The 17553-nt window shown below is 45.1% G+C and overlaps 1 protein-coding gene across 2 annotated transcripts in view; it reads left to right on the top strand.

Annotated features, from left to right (window-relative positions):
* Positions 1–17553, top strand: part of trmt1l (tRNA methyltransferase 1-like) — a 135792-nt gene that overhangs the window by 105602 nt on the left and 12637 nt on the right. For both annotated transcript variants that reach the window (XM_085982577.1, XM_085982576.1), the window contains 2 exons: positions 1867–2033; positions 11961–12044. In XM_085982577.1, coding sequence (XP_085838703.1) covers positions 1867–2033; positions 11961–12044 — 251 coding nt within the window. The remainder of the gene's footprint in view (positions 1–1866; positions 2034–11960; positions 12045–17553) is intronic.

The raw sequence follows: 17553 nt of genomic DNA, 5'->3' as shown, positions 1-17553 counted from the left end.
TGGCTTTGCCCCAATTTGTGTACTTGTCGTTCTTTTTATGTCTGATTAGTATTTTATTGAGTGAAAGCAAGTCCAGTGGAAGCAGTGGTATAATCTGATCCAGATCCCAGTGTGCGCAATGTGGCCTTTGTTCTGTGGGACAGATTCAACACCACCAGAACTAAGTGAATGTGCAGGTCTTAGCTGTGTGTCTCTGAAGTCAGCTCTGTATTCATAGAGTGAAGCACCTTATCCTAAAGAAGACAATTCCCTCTGTTTGTTATTTGTAGTGCAGTTGTGTGTTCTTTGTACACATGTTTAGGTTTAACTACAAATGGCAAGCAGAGGAAATTTTCCACTTGTTGTAAAAAGTATGAAGCATTAATTCACTGCTGTCATTGGATTACATCTAAACCTCAAGTTAAAAACCGTTTGCCTCTTGAAAGCTCTCGACTCTTGGCAAATTGTTTTTTTTAAGCTGCCAATTGTTTGTGTATCATATCCTGGTTGCTAAGGTTACTAAGCATGCAAGATTTTTTTCCGTTATAGAAGCGCATTGTGATTTTTTTCTGATACTGTATTAGATTAAAATTGCAAATAGCACTCCCTGATTGATCAATAGTGGCTGAATGATTAATCTTGTGTTTGGCATATGCACTTAGTGTTTTTCTTTGTGCGTGATATAATTGGATACTGTCTCGTAAATCTCCCTTTTTACGGCAAGGCAGATAACACAGCAGTGAACACTGCACACATGCTTGTATGTCAACCCAAGTTTTTTTGTTGAGTCTAACGGTACAATACAGGATTTCCGGTGCAGGGCAACAGCTGCATAGAGGTTGATAGAATGTCCAGTGTTACTGCAAGTCTTTATTCTCTTCGGGAAAATAAACAAGTCATTTGCTTTAGACTGGAACCAGACCAAGCCTTATAACAGTGAAATCCTTAGCTTAGTTACTTTGTGGGGGATGGGGCAAATATTCAAATAATGCTGTCACAATGCTGGAAATCTGAAATAAAAACAGAAAATGCTGGAAAAGCTCAGCAGGTCAGGCAGCATCTGTGGAGAGAGAAGCCAAGTTAACGTTTCAGGTCGATGACCTTTCGTCAGATGCTGTCATCTAGTTTTTATGTAAAATATATAGGCGTATAAATCAAGAAACTGAGTACAGACTTCCCTCTAAAATAATATAAATGATACTGTAACATTGAATCTCGAATAATCATATATATATATTTTGTGTTTATCATGGTCCATTGTTGGAGCACTGCAGGTGCCATGCCAGTGGAATTTCCCCCACTCTGCCAAATTCCTTATCTTGCCCAAGTCACTGGGGGGAATGCACATTTAAGAGGAGAATTTGTCTCTGATCTTCTCTCAAAAAGCACCATTGTGACAGCCTGGGAACAGTTGGTCATCGCCCTTTCACCTGCCATTGCTGCATAGCCCTGAGAGACCAGAGGAGAATAACTAAGCTCTTGCTTAAAACTTTACTGTTTCTTTTTCATGAAACAAAACAATTTTAGAGATGCATTGACTGGTGACCACCAGTGTACAGAGATCCCAGAGTTTTTAAGCAGTTCTCAATATCATAAGTGTCACTGTCTATTGAAGCTAACTGAACATTCTGTGACTCACAGTGGTGGCTAAGTGATGAGTGGAACTTGACTTGTATAAGGACTTGCTGTACCTGTACTTCAGTACAAGTACTTACTGCTTATAACTGCTGTAATCCTTGGTAGTGTCTGTACAAAACTTGCTTTATTTAGTTCGTTAGAAGGTGGTCGCAATGGGCTAAAATTACACTCTATTCATTATCAGTGGACAGAGAATCTCGCTCCCTGACATAACGTTCTTTTGTTTCTTGGCTTCTATTCAATTTCAAGGGCAGGGTCATTGTTTAACACTGGCTTCTTGCGAAGAATGCTGTTCGAGGCTGTTCAGCATGGAATTGAAGACATCCAGCCTTTGCTAAAGAACCTGATCTGTGAATCCGAATGCACAACCCTGAAGCACTATTCAATATTTGGACCAATGAGCCACAGCAGTCAAGGTCAGTTCATCCAGTGATACAGTTTTAGTAATGGTTTTGAAAGTGGGTGTGTAAAGCAGTTTAGAGGCACTTTGGTGGAAGAATTGCTGCCACCTCCAGTTAAAGTTGTAAATTGGAGCTCAGTTAGTAAAAAGTGTATAAGTAAGCCATACAGATCCAGAAGGTTGCTTTGTGCTAATTTAGGTGGTTTCAGCCATGGTACCATTTAGGGAACTATAACTGGCCTCAAAGTCCCTGGTTAGAAAGAGGAAAATTCAGCCAGAGTTCCCACTCTTGATTAGCAAGAGCATCTGTGTGCACATTAGGTAAGGACAAGATCAGGCTCCCCCATGATGCTACAGCCTTACAGCACTTGCTTGTTAAAGGTCAGTGGAAGAGATGTCACTTTGCCAATTACCAGGTGGCTGATACTTGTGGATCATACTCCAGCATGCCTCAGTGCTTCAGGCCTGGAGGGGGAACATTTGAAGGGGTGGGGGGAATATACATTGCTGTTATTTTTCAGCAACCGACATTTTTTAATTTTGATTGCTAAATCTAGGTAAAGGGCCAAGGCTCTTAGTGCATAGATTGTTGATCATCACAATTGCTTTACAAACATGAATCATTTGGTGTGGGTGCGATAGTGCATCAACACCACCGAGCTCACTGGTTATCTATACCATTGTCAGCAAAGAAAAAACACTCAAGATTGAATAAAACAAATGCTAGTAACTTCACAATATATATGTGATACAAATCAACCAATAGCCTGAGGTGATTGAGTGGCTATAAACTTATCACAGGGTTTAGGTATTGGACCATATGAGATTCACCGTCATTTGAACCCTGCAGTGAGATACGTGTAATTTGTCCATTATTTTCTATAATTACAATTTTTTCTTTTCAAAAATTGCTTTCAAGCACAGAATTGCTTCTGATCTGGCTGCCATTTTCCTACCCTCCTGCGGCCTGCCCATGTTGTATAAACAGCCCAGTGACAGGCTTATTGAATTTATCACTCCACCTAATCTGCTAAAACTGTTACCATTGCCAACCCCACCACCCACAAAAAAAGGATTGAGGTATAATTTATACTTTTTAAAAAATGTACATTCCTTTCATAATATTTCTGTATATTGTATTTGATGGTTTATTTCCTCTCCCTACTTGATTTTACACACACATTCCCCTTTGTCCATTTTTGGATTCTGCCTCTGTGTAGTGCTTGCCCTCCTTCCCTCTGGGGGAAACGCCTGGTCTAGCCTTAGAAACATAGAAGATAGGAGCAGGAGTAGGCCATTCGGCCCCTCGAGCCTGCTCCGCCATTCAATGCGATCATGCCTGATCATCCAAATGCCTGCCTTTTTGTGGGCTATGTGGAACAATCTTTGTTCCAGTCCTACTCAGGTCCCCTCCCTCACCTCTTTTTCCGATACATTGATGACTGTATCGGTGCCGTTTCCTGCTCTCGCCCCGAACTAGACAATTTTATTCACTTTGCCTCCAATTTCCACCCTTCCCTCACCTTCACATGGTCCATCTCTGACTCTTCCCTTCCCTTCCTCGACTTCTCCATCTCTGGGGATAGGTTATCGACCAATATTCACTACAAGCCCACTGACTCCCACAGCTACCTGGACTACACTTCCTCCCACCCCGCCTCCTGTAAGGACTCTATTCCATTCTCCCAGTTTCTCCGTCTCCGCCATATCTGCTCCGACGATGCCACCTTCCACAGCAGTGCTTCCGACATGTCTTCCTTTTTCCGCAACCGAGGATTCCCCTCTACCGTGGTCGACACGGCCCTCGACCGTGTCCGTTCTATCTCCCGCACTTCTGCCCTCACCCCTGCCCCTCCGTCCCGGAACCACGATAGGGTTCCCCTTGTCCTCACCTTTCACCACACCAGCCTCCACATTCAATGGATGATCCTCCGCCATTTCCGCTACCTCCAAAGTGATCCCACCACCAAACACATCTTCCCCTCCCCTTTCAGCATTCCGTAGGGACCGCTCCCTCCGAGACACCCTAGTCCACTCCTCTATCACCCCAAACAGCCCTTCCCCTTCGCCTGGCACCTTCCCGTGCAAGTGCAGGAAATGTAACACCTGCCCCTATACCTCCCCCCCTTCCCACTGTCCAGGGCTCCAAACACCCCTTCCTGGTGAAACAGCGATTTACTTGTACTTCTTGCAATCTAGTATACTGTATTCGCTGCTCACGATGCGCTCTCCTCTACATTGGGGAGACCAAACGCAGATTGGGTGACCGCTTTGCGGAACACCTCTGTTCAGTCCGTAAGGGTAACCCCGAGCTTCCGGTCGCCTGTCATTTTAATTCACCGCTCCATTCCCACTCGGACTTCACCGTCCTTGGCCTCTTGTTTGTTCCATGGAAGCTCAACGTAAACTCGAGGAACAGCAACTCATCTTCCGATTAGGCACTTTGCAGCCTTCCGGACTCAATATCGAGTTCAATAATTTCAGATCAAAACCTCAGCCCCTATTACTTATTTACTTATAATTTTTTCCACCCCTTTGTTTTGCGTCCTCCTTTCCCCCCACCCCCCCCCCCCTCCTTTCCTTTTGTTTCTCTCTCTCACCTGGCAGCTGTCTCTTACCTGCCAGTACACTTCACACCTAAACTCAGCTGCCTTTTGCCATCTCGTCTGGCTTCGAATACCTTTTATTGTCTCTTTTTCTTCTTTTGTTCGATTGCAGTCTTGCCTTCGATCTATTTTATTTTCTTTCCAGTTTTGAAGAAGGGTTTCGACCCGAAACGTCAACTCAAATTTCTCTCCACGGATGTTGCCTGACCTGAGTTTTTCCAACATTTTCTGTTGTTAATTCAAATTCAGTACCCGGTCCCTGCTTTCTCCCCATACCCCTTGATCCCTTTAGCCTTGAGAAATATATCCAACTCCTTCTTGAATATATTTAATGACTTGGCCTCTACTGCCTTCTGTGGTAGAGAATTCCACAGGTTCACCACTCTCTGGGTGAAGAAATTCCTCCTCATTTCTGTCCTAAAAGGCCTACCCCTTATCCTTAGACTGTGACCCCTGGTTCTGGACTCCCCGACCATCGGAACATCCTTCCTGCATCCTGTCAGAAATTTATAAGTTTCAATGAGATCCCCTCTCATTCTTCTAAACTCCAGCGAGTACAAGCCCAATCGACCCAATCTCTCCTCGTACGTCATTCCTGCCATCCCAGGTATCAGCCTAGTGAATCTTCGCTGAACTCCTTCCATGGCAAGAACATCCTTCCTCAGATAAGGCGACCAAAACTGCACACAATACTCAAGATGTGGTCTCACCAAGGCCCTGTACAACTGCAGCAAGACATCCTGGTTCCTGTACTCAAACCCTCTCGCTACGAAGGCCAACATACCATTTGCCTTCTTAACCGCCTGCTGCACCTGCATGCTTACCTTCAGCGACTGGTGCGCAAGGACACCCAGGTCTCGTTGCACTTCCCCTTCTCCCAATCTATTGCCATTCAGATAATAATCTGCCTTCCTCTTTTTGCTACCAAAGTGGATAACCTCACACTTATCCACGTTATATTGCATCTGCCATGCTTCTGCCCAATCACCCAACCTGTCCAAATCATCCTGGAGTTTCTCGGCATCCTCCTCACAGCACACACGCCCACCCAGCTTTGTGTTGTCTGCAAACTTGGAGATATTACATCTAGGTCCCTTGCCTAGATCATTAATATATATTGTGAATAGTTGGGGTCCAAGGACCGATCCTTGCGGTACCCCACTAGTCACTGCCTGCCACTTGGAAAAAGACCTGTTTATTCCAACTCTTTGCTTTCTGTCTGCCAACCAAGACAGTACCTTGCCCCCAACCAATTACACGCTAATCTCTTATGCGGGACCTTATCGAAAGCCTTCTGAAAGTCCAAATGCACCACATCCACTGGTTCTCCCTTATCTATTTTACCAGTTACATCCTCAAAAAATTCCAGTAGATTAGTCAAGCACGATTTACCCTTTGTAAATCCATGTTGACTTTGTCCGATTCTGTCACTGTTTTCCAAGTGCTCTCCTATTACATCTTTTATGATGGACTCTAGCATTTCCCCCACTACCGATGTCAGGCTTACCGGTCTGTAATTCCCTGTTTTCTCTCTACCACCTTTTTTGAATAGTGGGGTAACATTAGCTACCCTCCAATCCATGGGTACTGTTCCAGATTCCATCGAATGTTGGAAGATGATCAGCAATGCATCTACTATTTCTAGGGCCACTTCCTTAAGTACCCTGGGATGTAGATTATCAGGCCTTGGGGATTTATTGGCCTTCAATGCCATCAATTTCCCTAACACCATTTCCCTACAAATACTGATTTCTTTCAGTTCCTCCCTTTCATCAGACCCTATGTTCCCCGACATCTCTGGGAGGTTATTTGTGTCCTCCTTTGTGAAGACAGAACCAAAATATGTATTTAATTGGTCTTCCATTTCTTTGTTCCTCATTATAAATTCCCCTGATTCTGACTGCAAGGGACCTACGCTTGACTTCACCAATCTTTTTCTCTTCACATATCTATAAAAGCTTTTACAGTCAGTTTTTATGTTCCCTGCAAGCTTACTCTCATATTCAATTTTCCCATTCTTAATTAATCCCTTTGTCCTCCTTTGTTGAATCCTAAACTGCTCCCAATCCTCAGGTTTACTGCTTTTTCTGGCCAATTTATATGTCCTCTCCTTGGATCTTATGCTATCCTTAAGTTCCCTTGTTAGCCACGGTTGAGTCACCTTTTTTGTTTTATTTTTATGCCAAACTGGGATGAACAAATTCTGTAGTTCATCCATGTGGTCTTTGAATGTTTGCCATTGCCTATCCACCATCAACCCTTTGAGTGACATTCCCCAATCAATTCTACCCAACTCGCGCCTCAGACCATCGTACAGGAAACTTTGGTTTATCCGGAGGTTGTATGTCCGGAATACTCGATCTAACGGCAAAAATCAGGAGCCGTTTTCTGTAAGTTTTTTTAGATCTCGTTCTTTTTTTTTTCCCAGTCAGCCACTGCAAGGTCTGTAGCTATAGCAACAGCTTCAGCTAGAGACGCTTGCAGCTGCAGCCGACTCTTTAGAAGCTGTTGCTAAGCAACAGTGTTTGTTGTCAGATACGGAGATGAAAACCTCCATACGCTTCAACATTAACTTTGTATGTCCGGCAGTTTTGATAGATCGGCAACACGCCGATCCCATCGGTGCCGGATATCACAAAGTTTCCTGTAGTTTCCTTTGTTTAAATTTAGGACCCTAGTCTCTGAGTCAACAACTGCATTCTCCATCTTAATGAAGAATTCTATCATATTATGATCGCTCCGACCCAAGGGGCCTCGTACAACAAGATTGTTAATTAATCCTTTCTCGTTACATAATACCCAGTCTAAGATGGCCTGATCTCTGGTTGGTTCCTCGACATATTGGTCCAGGAAACCATCCCGTAAACACTCCAGGAATTCCTCCTCCACAATATTGTTACTAATTTGGTTAGCTCAATTTATATGTAGATTAAAGTCACCCATGATGACTGCTGTGCCCTTATTGCATACTTCTCTAATTTCCCTTTTAATGCCATCCCCAACCTCTGCATTACTGTTTGGAGGTCTATATACCACTCCCACTAACGTTTTCTGCCCCTTGGTATTTCTCAGTTCTACCCATACAGATTCCACATCATCAGAGCTGATATCCTTCCTTCCTTCTTTAACCAGCAATGCTACCCCACCTCCCTTTCCTTTTTGCCTATCTTTCCTGAATATTGAATACCCCTGGATGTTGAGTTCCGAGCCTTGGCCACCCTGGAGCCATGTTTCCGTAATCCCAGTCAAATCGTAATCGTTTACCTCTATTTGCGCAACTAATTCATCCACCTTATTACGAATGCTCCTCCCATTAAGACACAAAGCCTTCAGGCTTGTTTTTTTAACGCTCTTAGACCTATTAGAATTATTATTTACTGTGGCCATGTTTGATTTAAATCGTTGATTTCTCTGACTGCCAGATTTGTTTTTCTCCTTCCTATCTTTTGCTTTTATCCTTGTTTCCCTTTCCTCTGTCTCCCTGCTCAGGTACCCAACCCCCTGCCATTTTAGTTTAAACCCTCCCCCCAGAGCACTAGCAAACACTCCCCCTAGGACACCGGTCCCGGCCCTGCCCAGGTGCAAACCGTCCAGTTTGAACTGGTCCCACCTCCCCCAGAACCGGTTCCAATGTCCCAGGAATTTGAATCCCTCCCCCTCACACCATTCCTCTAGCCACGTATTCATCTGAAATATCCTTCTATTTCTACTCTGACTAGCACGTGGCACTGGTAGCAATCCTGAGATTACTACCTTTGAGGTCCTATTTTTTAATTTACCTCCTAACTCCCTATATTCAGCTTTTAGGACCTCATCCCGTTTTTTACCTATATCATTGGTACCTATATGCACCACGACAACTGGCTGTTCACCCTCCCCTTCCAAAATGTTCTGCAGCCGCTCTGAGACATCCTTGACCCTTGCACCAGGGAGGCAACACACCATCCTGGAGTCTCGTTTGCGGCCGCAGAAACGTCTATCTATTCCCCTTACAATAGAATCCCCTATTACTATAGCTCTACCCCTCTTTTTCCTCCTGTCCTGTGCAGCAGAACCACCCCTGGTGCCAGGAAGTTGGCTGCTGCTACCTTCCTCTGATAAGCCATCCCCCCAACAGTACTCAAAGTGGTGTATCTGTTTGAGAGGGGGATGTCCACAGGGGATCCCAGCACTACCTGCCTGCACCTAGTACTCTGTCTGTTGGTCACCCCTTCCCTTTCTGCCTGTCCAACCTTTGCCTGCGGTGTGACCAACTGATTAAACGTGCTATTCGCGACGTCCTCAGCATTGCGAATGGTCCAGTGTACATCCAATCGCCGCTCCAGCGCCGCAATGCGGTCTGCCAGTAGCTGCAGCTGGATACACTTCCTGCACACATGGTAGTCAGGGACACAGGAAGTGTCCCTGAGTTCCCACATATCGCAGGAGGAGCATACCATGGGGCCGGGCTGTCCTCCCATGACTTACTCTTTAGTTAATTGCAATTAAATTAAATCAAATCAATCCCACCAATTACACTACAGTTAAATGGTATATTTAAGGGGTCTGGTTTTACAAACAGTCCCCGCTACACCACAGAAACCCTAGAAACTATAAACCACAGAGTTAAAGTTTAAAAAAGAGAGAAATACTCACCAACCAATCACTTACCTGCTTTCTGGTGACGTCACACTTCGATTGCTTTTTACTTCTCTCCCTCTCTGTGAGATTGGAGATTAGTAAACCTACCTGGTCTCTTGGAGCCTTTTATAGCCCCGCTGCCGCCGCTGAGTTTCCCGCCGATGCTGTGAGACCTACCTGGTCTCTTGGAGCCTTTTATAGCCCCACTGCCACCGTTGAGTTTCCCACCGATGCTGTGAGACCTACCTGGTCTCTTGGAGCCTTTTATAACCCCGGTGCCACCGCTGAGTTTCCCGCCGACGCTGTGAGGCCTACCTGAGTCTCTGGGGCCTTTTATAGCCCCACTGCTGCTGCTGAGTTTCCCGCCGCCGCTGAGTTTCCCGCCGACGCTAACACAGCTAATACCAGAACACCATAACTGATTGCACTGTAGTGCCAGCTTGGCTCAATGACAGCAGTCTCGCCCCTTGAGTCAGGTTGGAGGTTCAACCCCAACTGCAGGACTTGGGCACATTAATCTAAGCCAGCACTTCAGTGCCGCACTGAAGGAGTGCTGCATTGTCGGAGGTACCACCCTTCAAAAGAAACATTAAACCGAGGGGCTGCCTGCCTGTTCCTGTGGATGTAAAAGATTCCATGGCACTATTCGAAGAATAGTAGGTAAGTAACTGGCCAACATTTATTCCTCAGCCAATACCAGAATAGATTAACTGGTCATTTTTTTTTCTACATAATAACAGTAACTACACTTCAGAAGTAATTCATTGGCTCTAAAGTGCTTTGGGACTGTCTGAGGAAATGAAAGGCACTATATAAGTGTAGGTTCAGGCACTATATAAGTTCAGATTCTTCCTTTCATACATTTCTCGGTAGATGTCTCATATGTATGTTCAGTAAGGCAGGGTCTCCGAATTGATGTTCATTACATAGCCATTTTACTTTACCTAGAAATCTGGTCTGGTGATAATTGAATTGTTAATTATTTTTGAAAAAGTGGAGATTGACTTGTGTAGAATTTTAAATGTTTTATATGCAATTTAAAAAGATACTTTCCTAGTATTTCCAATGAAACATTTTCTGAAGTTTTCTTTGGAGGTAATGGATCGTATTTTGCGGCCCCTACAGGTGCGTATGCACCCGTAAGGGCCGCACAAGTTCCGGGTTTTCGCGCGCGTTGGATCTGTCTTCTTGACAGACCCAACGCATCCCCGAGAAAAGGGCATCCGCAGGCAGAGAGTTGGGCTATTTGCCCAAATTCTGCCCAGCGAATGCTCTTGAAATTCTTACGCCTGGTAAAAGCAGGCATAAGGCCTTCTTTTACCAGGCGTAAGAGTTTGAAAAAAATATATTTTTATATTCATTTAATCATTTAAACATTTAAAAACCTGAAAAAGTAAGGTTATTTTTAGCCCCTTTAAAACATTTAAATTTATTTTTCAAAAAATTAATTTTTTTAAAATATTTCATGAAATGACATTTTAATTAATTTTAAATGTAATTTTTTAAAATTTATTTGATGTGCAGATGTATTTTTTTGGGGTATTCCCGTTCATGCTTATGGGGATTCCGTACCTATGGAATCCCCATAAGAATGAATAGGGATCCCCTTCTTTCATTCGTTGGGCCAGCCCATGTGATCCCAGGGACGCCTGCGAACCGCAAGCTCCCCTGGGATACATGGGCCTCTACCCGCGTATACCCAGAGAGGCCCGGGAATGCAAGTTGCTGTGGATCCCGAGGCCCCAGGTAGGCGCGGATCTTCTTTGCGGATCGGAGGCATTTCCCCGCAGGAAATTCAGGGCCAATATTTCTCTCTAAGAGTGGACATGATGATTGCAGTTAATGTTAAGAATAAAATATGATCTAATTTTCCCCACATTTTATCCTGCCAGTGCATGATGACTAGCTTACACCCCTCTACAGATGAGAGCAAGACTTCTCCACAACTCAATGCCATAACATTGCGTGATTCCCACTGGTAAAACAAAATGCTGCCACGGCTATCTATCACTCCAATGTATACTGTTGGGAATGAGGGTTTTGTTTGGTACTCCGCCCTATTTGCTGGATTGTGTCCGCCGTGGTTTAATTGAAAGCACTCTTGCCTTTGAATTAGAAGGTTGTGGGTTCAAGTCCCAGTCCAGAGACACGAGCACAAAAATCAAGGCTGACACTCCAGTGCAATACTGAGGGTGTGCTGCACTGTCGGAGGTGCCATCTTTTGGATGAGACGTTAAACCGAAGCTCCATCTGCTCTCTCAGGCGGTCGTAAAAGATCCCATGGCATTATTTCAAAGAAAAGCAGAGGAGTTATCCCCGGTGTCCTGGTCAATATTTATCCCTCAATGAACATCACTAAAACTGATTATCTGGTGATTATCACATTGCTGTTTGTGGGAGCTTGCTGTGCGCAAACTGGCTGTCTCGTTTCCTACATTACAACAGTTCAAAAGTAGTTAATTGGCTGTAAATCGCCATGGGACATCCTGAGGAGGTTGTGAAAAGCACTATATAAGTGCAAGTCTTTTTTGGATGGAGCAGCATACAGTTAGATTATGGCACTGATTGGAAGCTTGAGCTGTACCACCCTGCTGCGGGACGGAGGTCATTTGAGCTGCTAATATTGGGGAGAATAGTGGGCAAAAATACATTGTTTTGAAATGAGTTGTCAATGTAACTACCAATGGTTCTTTCAGTGTTGATCTTTTTTTTCCCAGAGGAAAGTGGGGTTGTTATCAAAACCTTAGCCTCTCATAAAGCTGGAGTTGAAGATACAACCATAACAACATATTCTGTGCCTGGTAAGCATTCATTTTATTGAGTAAAATTCCATGACAGCGTAATGTAAGCGTAAATCTCCATTACCTGCCATAAGGAGGGACTGTCCCCTCCCCGAGTGGATAATGGAAATCAGCAGATCATTGACGGTGTCCAACTTTTGTTCTTGTGCCCAGGGCACAGCAATATCCTAAACACAGGAGTGAAAACAAATACAGATAACAAAAATATATTTAGTAGTTTTCTACAAAAAAATATAATGAAGTATAAATGACAAAAGCGCAGTGAGTTGACAATTCGTCCAAGGTCGTGTCCTGTAAAGATTCTGGCAGATAGTCAGGATAGCAGCTAATAGGAGTGTGGATAATAGCTTTCCCACGATACATAATACCTGTTGTGTATGTAATATGTGTGCTACTTTGAACCTATGGACAGGACTGCACTACTTGTAGGGCGTAGTGATACGCAGTACCACTCCTGGCCATAGGGGTATAAATAGTACTGTGGGTACTGATCTCCCCTCAGTTCCCGCCTGTGGGCATGAAGTAAAGACCTACGTGCAGTCCCTACCTCCAACCAGTAAAGACCTGTTTGAGTTATACGTTTAAGTCTTTGTGTTAATTGTTCAATACAATACACATACTTAACACTGGCGACGAGTCAGGTTCTTACCCTGCGGCAGTTGAAAAGAGGTTTCAAACCTCACCACCCCACTAGAAGCGACAGGCTTTAGGACTCTGAAGCCTCCATCAGCGACTGAGCACTGGAGTGCAGCAGCCATCCTGACAGCTTCCAGCGACTGACAGAAGTCTTTCTGCAGTTTCCTTGTTCAACCTAGGTGGTGGGGTAAGCCGTGCAGCGTTGGCTGCAAAGACAGGGCTGGGGAAGTCGGAGCAGATAAGGGCCATCGATCGCGATCGGAGATAAGGCCGGGCCGCCTTCAAGTGCGAGGCGCAGCGCGGGCCAGCAATCGGGACCAAAGATAAGGGCCGCACTCGGACTGAAAGGCGCGGCGGCTGCAGAAGCTCAAGGTGCGAGAGCCGCAGTGCACAGCGCGGGCTATCGATCGCACAGAAGATAAGGGCCGAGAGCCGCTTCGGTCGGGAGCCACTTCGCGATCCAGCGATCGCATCCGCTGATAAGGGCCGCACTCAGGCGATCACGGCGAAGATAAGGGCCGCACTCGGGGGCTGAAGGGAGACGGCGTCGGGGGACGGGTGAAGACCGCCAAGCGTGGGAAAACCGCCATTTTGTGGGCGGAGGACGACGGCAAGAGCGGGAAGCCGCCATCTTTGATAACAAGTAAAGAAAATAAAATCTGAGAAATTGCAAATCTACAATGCCTAAACACGGGAATATTAGCACCTTTGATAGTGACCTCGAAGATTGGGCCATATATGTTGAAAGAGTAAAAAATTATTGTAAGGCCAATAAAATTCGTGACCAAGATAAAGCTCTAACATTATTAAATTTAATGGGTGCGAAGACATACGGGCAATTGAAACACCTGTTATCACCAGATGAACCGGCGGATAAGACGTTCGATGAGATTGTTACTGTCTTGAAAGATCATCTAAACCCCACGCCGCTGATGCTAGCGGAACGATTTAAATTTTACGACAGAAGGCAGCTACAGCATGAAAGCAATGCTGAATATTTGCTGGAATTGCGTAAATTAGCGAAATATTGCCAGTTTGGAACGGGACTGACAGATGCACTACGAGACAAATTTGTGTGTGGTTTATTTAAACAGGATACACAAAAGCGACTGCTCGAGGAGAATGAGCTGACGCTTGAGAAGGCGGTCACTATGGCAGCAGCACACGAAGCCGCAGCGAGAGGCACGGCAGTAATGCAGCTACGGTCACCGGAGCTCAGTGCACACAAATTGGGTGTGAGTTCTGGCAAATGTTATCGTTGTGGAAAGACAACGCATGATCAGAACCAGTGTTGGTTTAAAAACCAAGAATGTAGAACTTGTGGTAGGCTTGGACACATAGCTAGAGTATGCAGGTCAGGGAAGAAGACCAGCAACAAGAAGTCACCGCAAGGAAAATACACAAAAGTACACAAGGTGGCCGAACAGGAGTCCGATTCAGACGCTAGCAGTAATGAACTGGCTGGCTTAAGCAGTATTGAACTGGCTAGCTTAAGGGTACTCAACGTTGGTAAGGGTGCAGACCTCCAGACAATTTGGGTCACTCTTCAGGTAGAAGGAGTCCAAGTAAAACTGGAATTGGACACTGGATCGGCATTGACGGTCATAAATAAGAAAGATTATGGAAGGTTATTCCAACATATTCCCCTACAGGATACGGAGCTCATATTGAAAACATACACGGGGCAAAGAGTGTACCCCATCGGGAAAATTGAGGTCACAGTGGTCCACAAGGGCGAAGAAAGTCAAATAATGGACTTATATGTGCTATCTGAAGGAGGTCCTCCACTACTAGGACGGGAGTGGATTAGGAAAATGAATATCGACTGGCATTTCCTACAAACAATAACGAGTGAGAACTCGGTGAACATAATCAACCCAGACTCTGGAACTGATGATGGTAAGACCAACCCGTGTGCAAAAGACAAAGTTTCAGCACAGAATTCCACTGAGATAGAGAATTCTGAGTCTGTCCAGTCTACTGACATGCACATTTCTGAGGGACACCGGGCTCGAACTCAACTCCATTTCAAACTGCAACAGCAATTAGAACAAATGATTCGCTGTTTTGAGCAAGAGATGAATGCGACGAAAGAGTTCTTTGATATAGAGTGGGAACATCTGGAAAGACAACAGAAGCAGCTGCTGGAGCAAATGGAGCAGGAGCACACAAACCGTCTGATGTCAGAGGAGTTAACGGTCAGCCAACTCCTGCATATGCTGAAGGACAGGACTCTGAAATGGGAAAAACTTGAACACGAACTTCAATATTCAAACGAAAGGGGTTCGGAGCTCTCAAAGGTTATTGGAAGAGCTGAGGTGGCAACACAGACTGAGATGACTGCAACAGAGCAGCCCTTGGATGCCAAAAGTACGCTGACTCACGTCAACGTAGAACAACAGACCGCTGAAACAGCTGCTCCGGTAGAGGGATTGAATAGTCCGATCAATCAATCTCCAAAAGAAGTTGAAGTAGTAAAATCTCAAATGAGGTCATTAGTAAACGACTTGCTGAAAGCCCAGAAAAAGCTGGATGAAGAGGTACGCATGAAGAAGTCTCTTCAGGAAAGATGTCTGGACTTGGAACAAAAGCTGGCTAACGCCCAGCTGGGTATGGAGGAAATAGAAGACCCTCTCGCTGGCCTAGATCAGGATGACACCGAATATTACTATGTCCTGTCCTGCCCAACTTGTAACTTCGACTCCCACCATACAGAAATCATGGAGGAGCACCGAAAGTCTACGGAACATCGGGAGAAGGTGGCTCTACTACGGAAAAAGGAGGAAGAGAAGGAGGAACTGCGCATGCAGCTGGCAGCTGACAGTGGAGCCCAGAGAGTCTCCAAGAAGCAGAAAAGGAAAAGTCGAAACAGAAGATGACCCATCTGAACCATTATTACCTCTACCAGATCACACACGTGGTCCCTCCGAACGGAGCCAATTCAGTTCGGAAGTTCAAACTGTTAAATCCATGGAAGGACTATTGAATGAGTCACTCCAGCAACGTGAACCGACTACACCACAGAGATTGAATCTGTGAACTGTTTTCCGCAGAGACTGAATCTGTGATCTGTTTTGACATGAAGTTATCTATGTATCTATGTTATTCTGTTATGTAAACCTGAAGTTATATATGTATATATGTTATTACGTTATGTTAAATGGGGAGATGACTGTAAAGCTAAGAAGGGAGGAATGTTGTGTATGTAATATGTGTGCTACTTTGAACCTATGGACAGGACTGCACTACTTGTAGGGCGTAGTGATACGCAGTACCACTCCTGGCCATAGGGGTATAAATAGTACTGTGGGTACTGATCTCCCCTCAGTTCCCGCCTGTGGGCATGAAGTAAAGACCTACGTGCAGTCCCTACCTCCAACCAGTAAAGACCTGTTTGAGTTATACGTTTAAGTCTTTGTGTTAATTGTTCAATACAATACACATACTTAACAATACCAAGGACCTTTTCAGCTGTTGATGCAACCAGGAGGGTGTAAGGAGTGACTCTCTCCATCAGTGAATAGTGAAATTAAATTTAATTCTACAAAGAGCTTTTAAAAACGGTGGCACTTCATAGGAAGATTAGAAAGCACAGGAGTGGAAAAGACTTTCCAGTTCTTCTGTCTGGTCCGAAAAACTCAAATCGCCCATTTCCGTAAATATCAATTCAATTCTGTCTTGAAATGTTGTGCCCTATCTGCCTATCTGGGCTGCCCTTCCACACATTTCATCATCCTCTGTGTAAAGTGGTTAAATTTAAACTAGCAGTGCACCTCCTCTTAAGCTTTGAGCCCTTCTCTGGGTTCTACGGTTTGTCAAAATCTTGAACATATTATTAGGGTTCAGTTTATCTATTTCCCCCTAATTTTCTGCACTGCCTCCAATGTTTGGATATCCTTGTTGTATTATGGTTACTAGAATTGAGCCCAGTAACTCAGGTGTGCATTGTACAGAAGCAAAATGCTGCGGATGCTGGAAATCTGAAATAAAAACAGAAAATGCTGGAAATACTCAGCAGGTCAGGCAGCATCTGTGGAGAGAGAAACAGAGTTAACGTTTCAGGTCGTTTTGTCAGAACTGTTCTGATGAAAGGCTATCGACCTGAAATGTTAACTGTTACTCTCTCCACAGATGCTCCCTGACCTGCTGAGTATTTCTAGCATTTTCTGTTTTTATTTGTGCATTGTACAGACTACTTTACATTTTTTGGGTTTTGTACTCTATGGCCCTGATATTTGCAGGGAGCAGGGGTGAATAGCAGCCAGGAAACCCTGAGGTGCATGTTTCCCAGGAGACCTGATTTAAAATTTTGGACTCCATTTCCCAGTCGCAGCATTTTGCTCCTGTACAATGCACACCTGGGTTACTGGGCTCAATTCTAGCAACCATTTCCCGGTCACAACCAGCCTGATTGAAAGGCTGGCTGGCCGTCGGGCAGGTAGGCATGCGGCACCAGGCCATGGCCGGGGAGAGGAGGGAAGGCCCGGAGAGATCTGTGGGGGGTGCCGGAGAGATCGGTTGGAGGTCCAATCGTTGGGGGCAGGGTGTGGGGGGGGGGTGCTATTGCTGGGAGGTTATCAGGTTTGCTTGGGGAGCCGGGGAGAAGCACTGCTGCTCATCGTAGCCCACAAGCAGTGCTGGAAAGGCACTTACCTTATGGATCTGGCCATTCTCGCCTCCCTTCAACTGCCAGGTTTCCTGAGGCCTGGGAGACGTTAAATCTGAAACACAGCTAAAATGTGAGGCATGCAGCCTCATTTAAATATTTAAATTAGGGGCCCGGCTCCGGAGAACAAGTTGGTCAGGCGTTCCCCCAACCCGCCTCTGTTAAAACCAGAAGTGGGCGTGTCGGAGGAGGGTTGGGGTCAGGTTT

Source organism: Somniosus microcephalus, chromosome 3 (genome assembly GCF_052327205.1).
Source record: "Somniosus microcephalus isolate GS21.2 chromosome 3, FLI_Smic_1.0, whole genome shotgun sequence".
Taxonomy (NCBI): domain Eukaryota; kingdom Metazoa; phylum Chordata; class Chondrichthyes; order Squaliformes; family Somniosidae; genus Somniosus; species Somniosus microcephalus.
The sequence above is the reverse complement of the archived record's forward strand: the minus strand, read 5'-3'. Positions and strand labels throughout refer to the sequence as shown.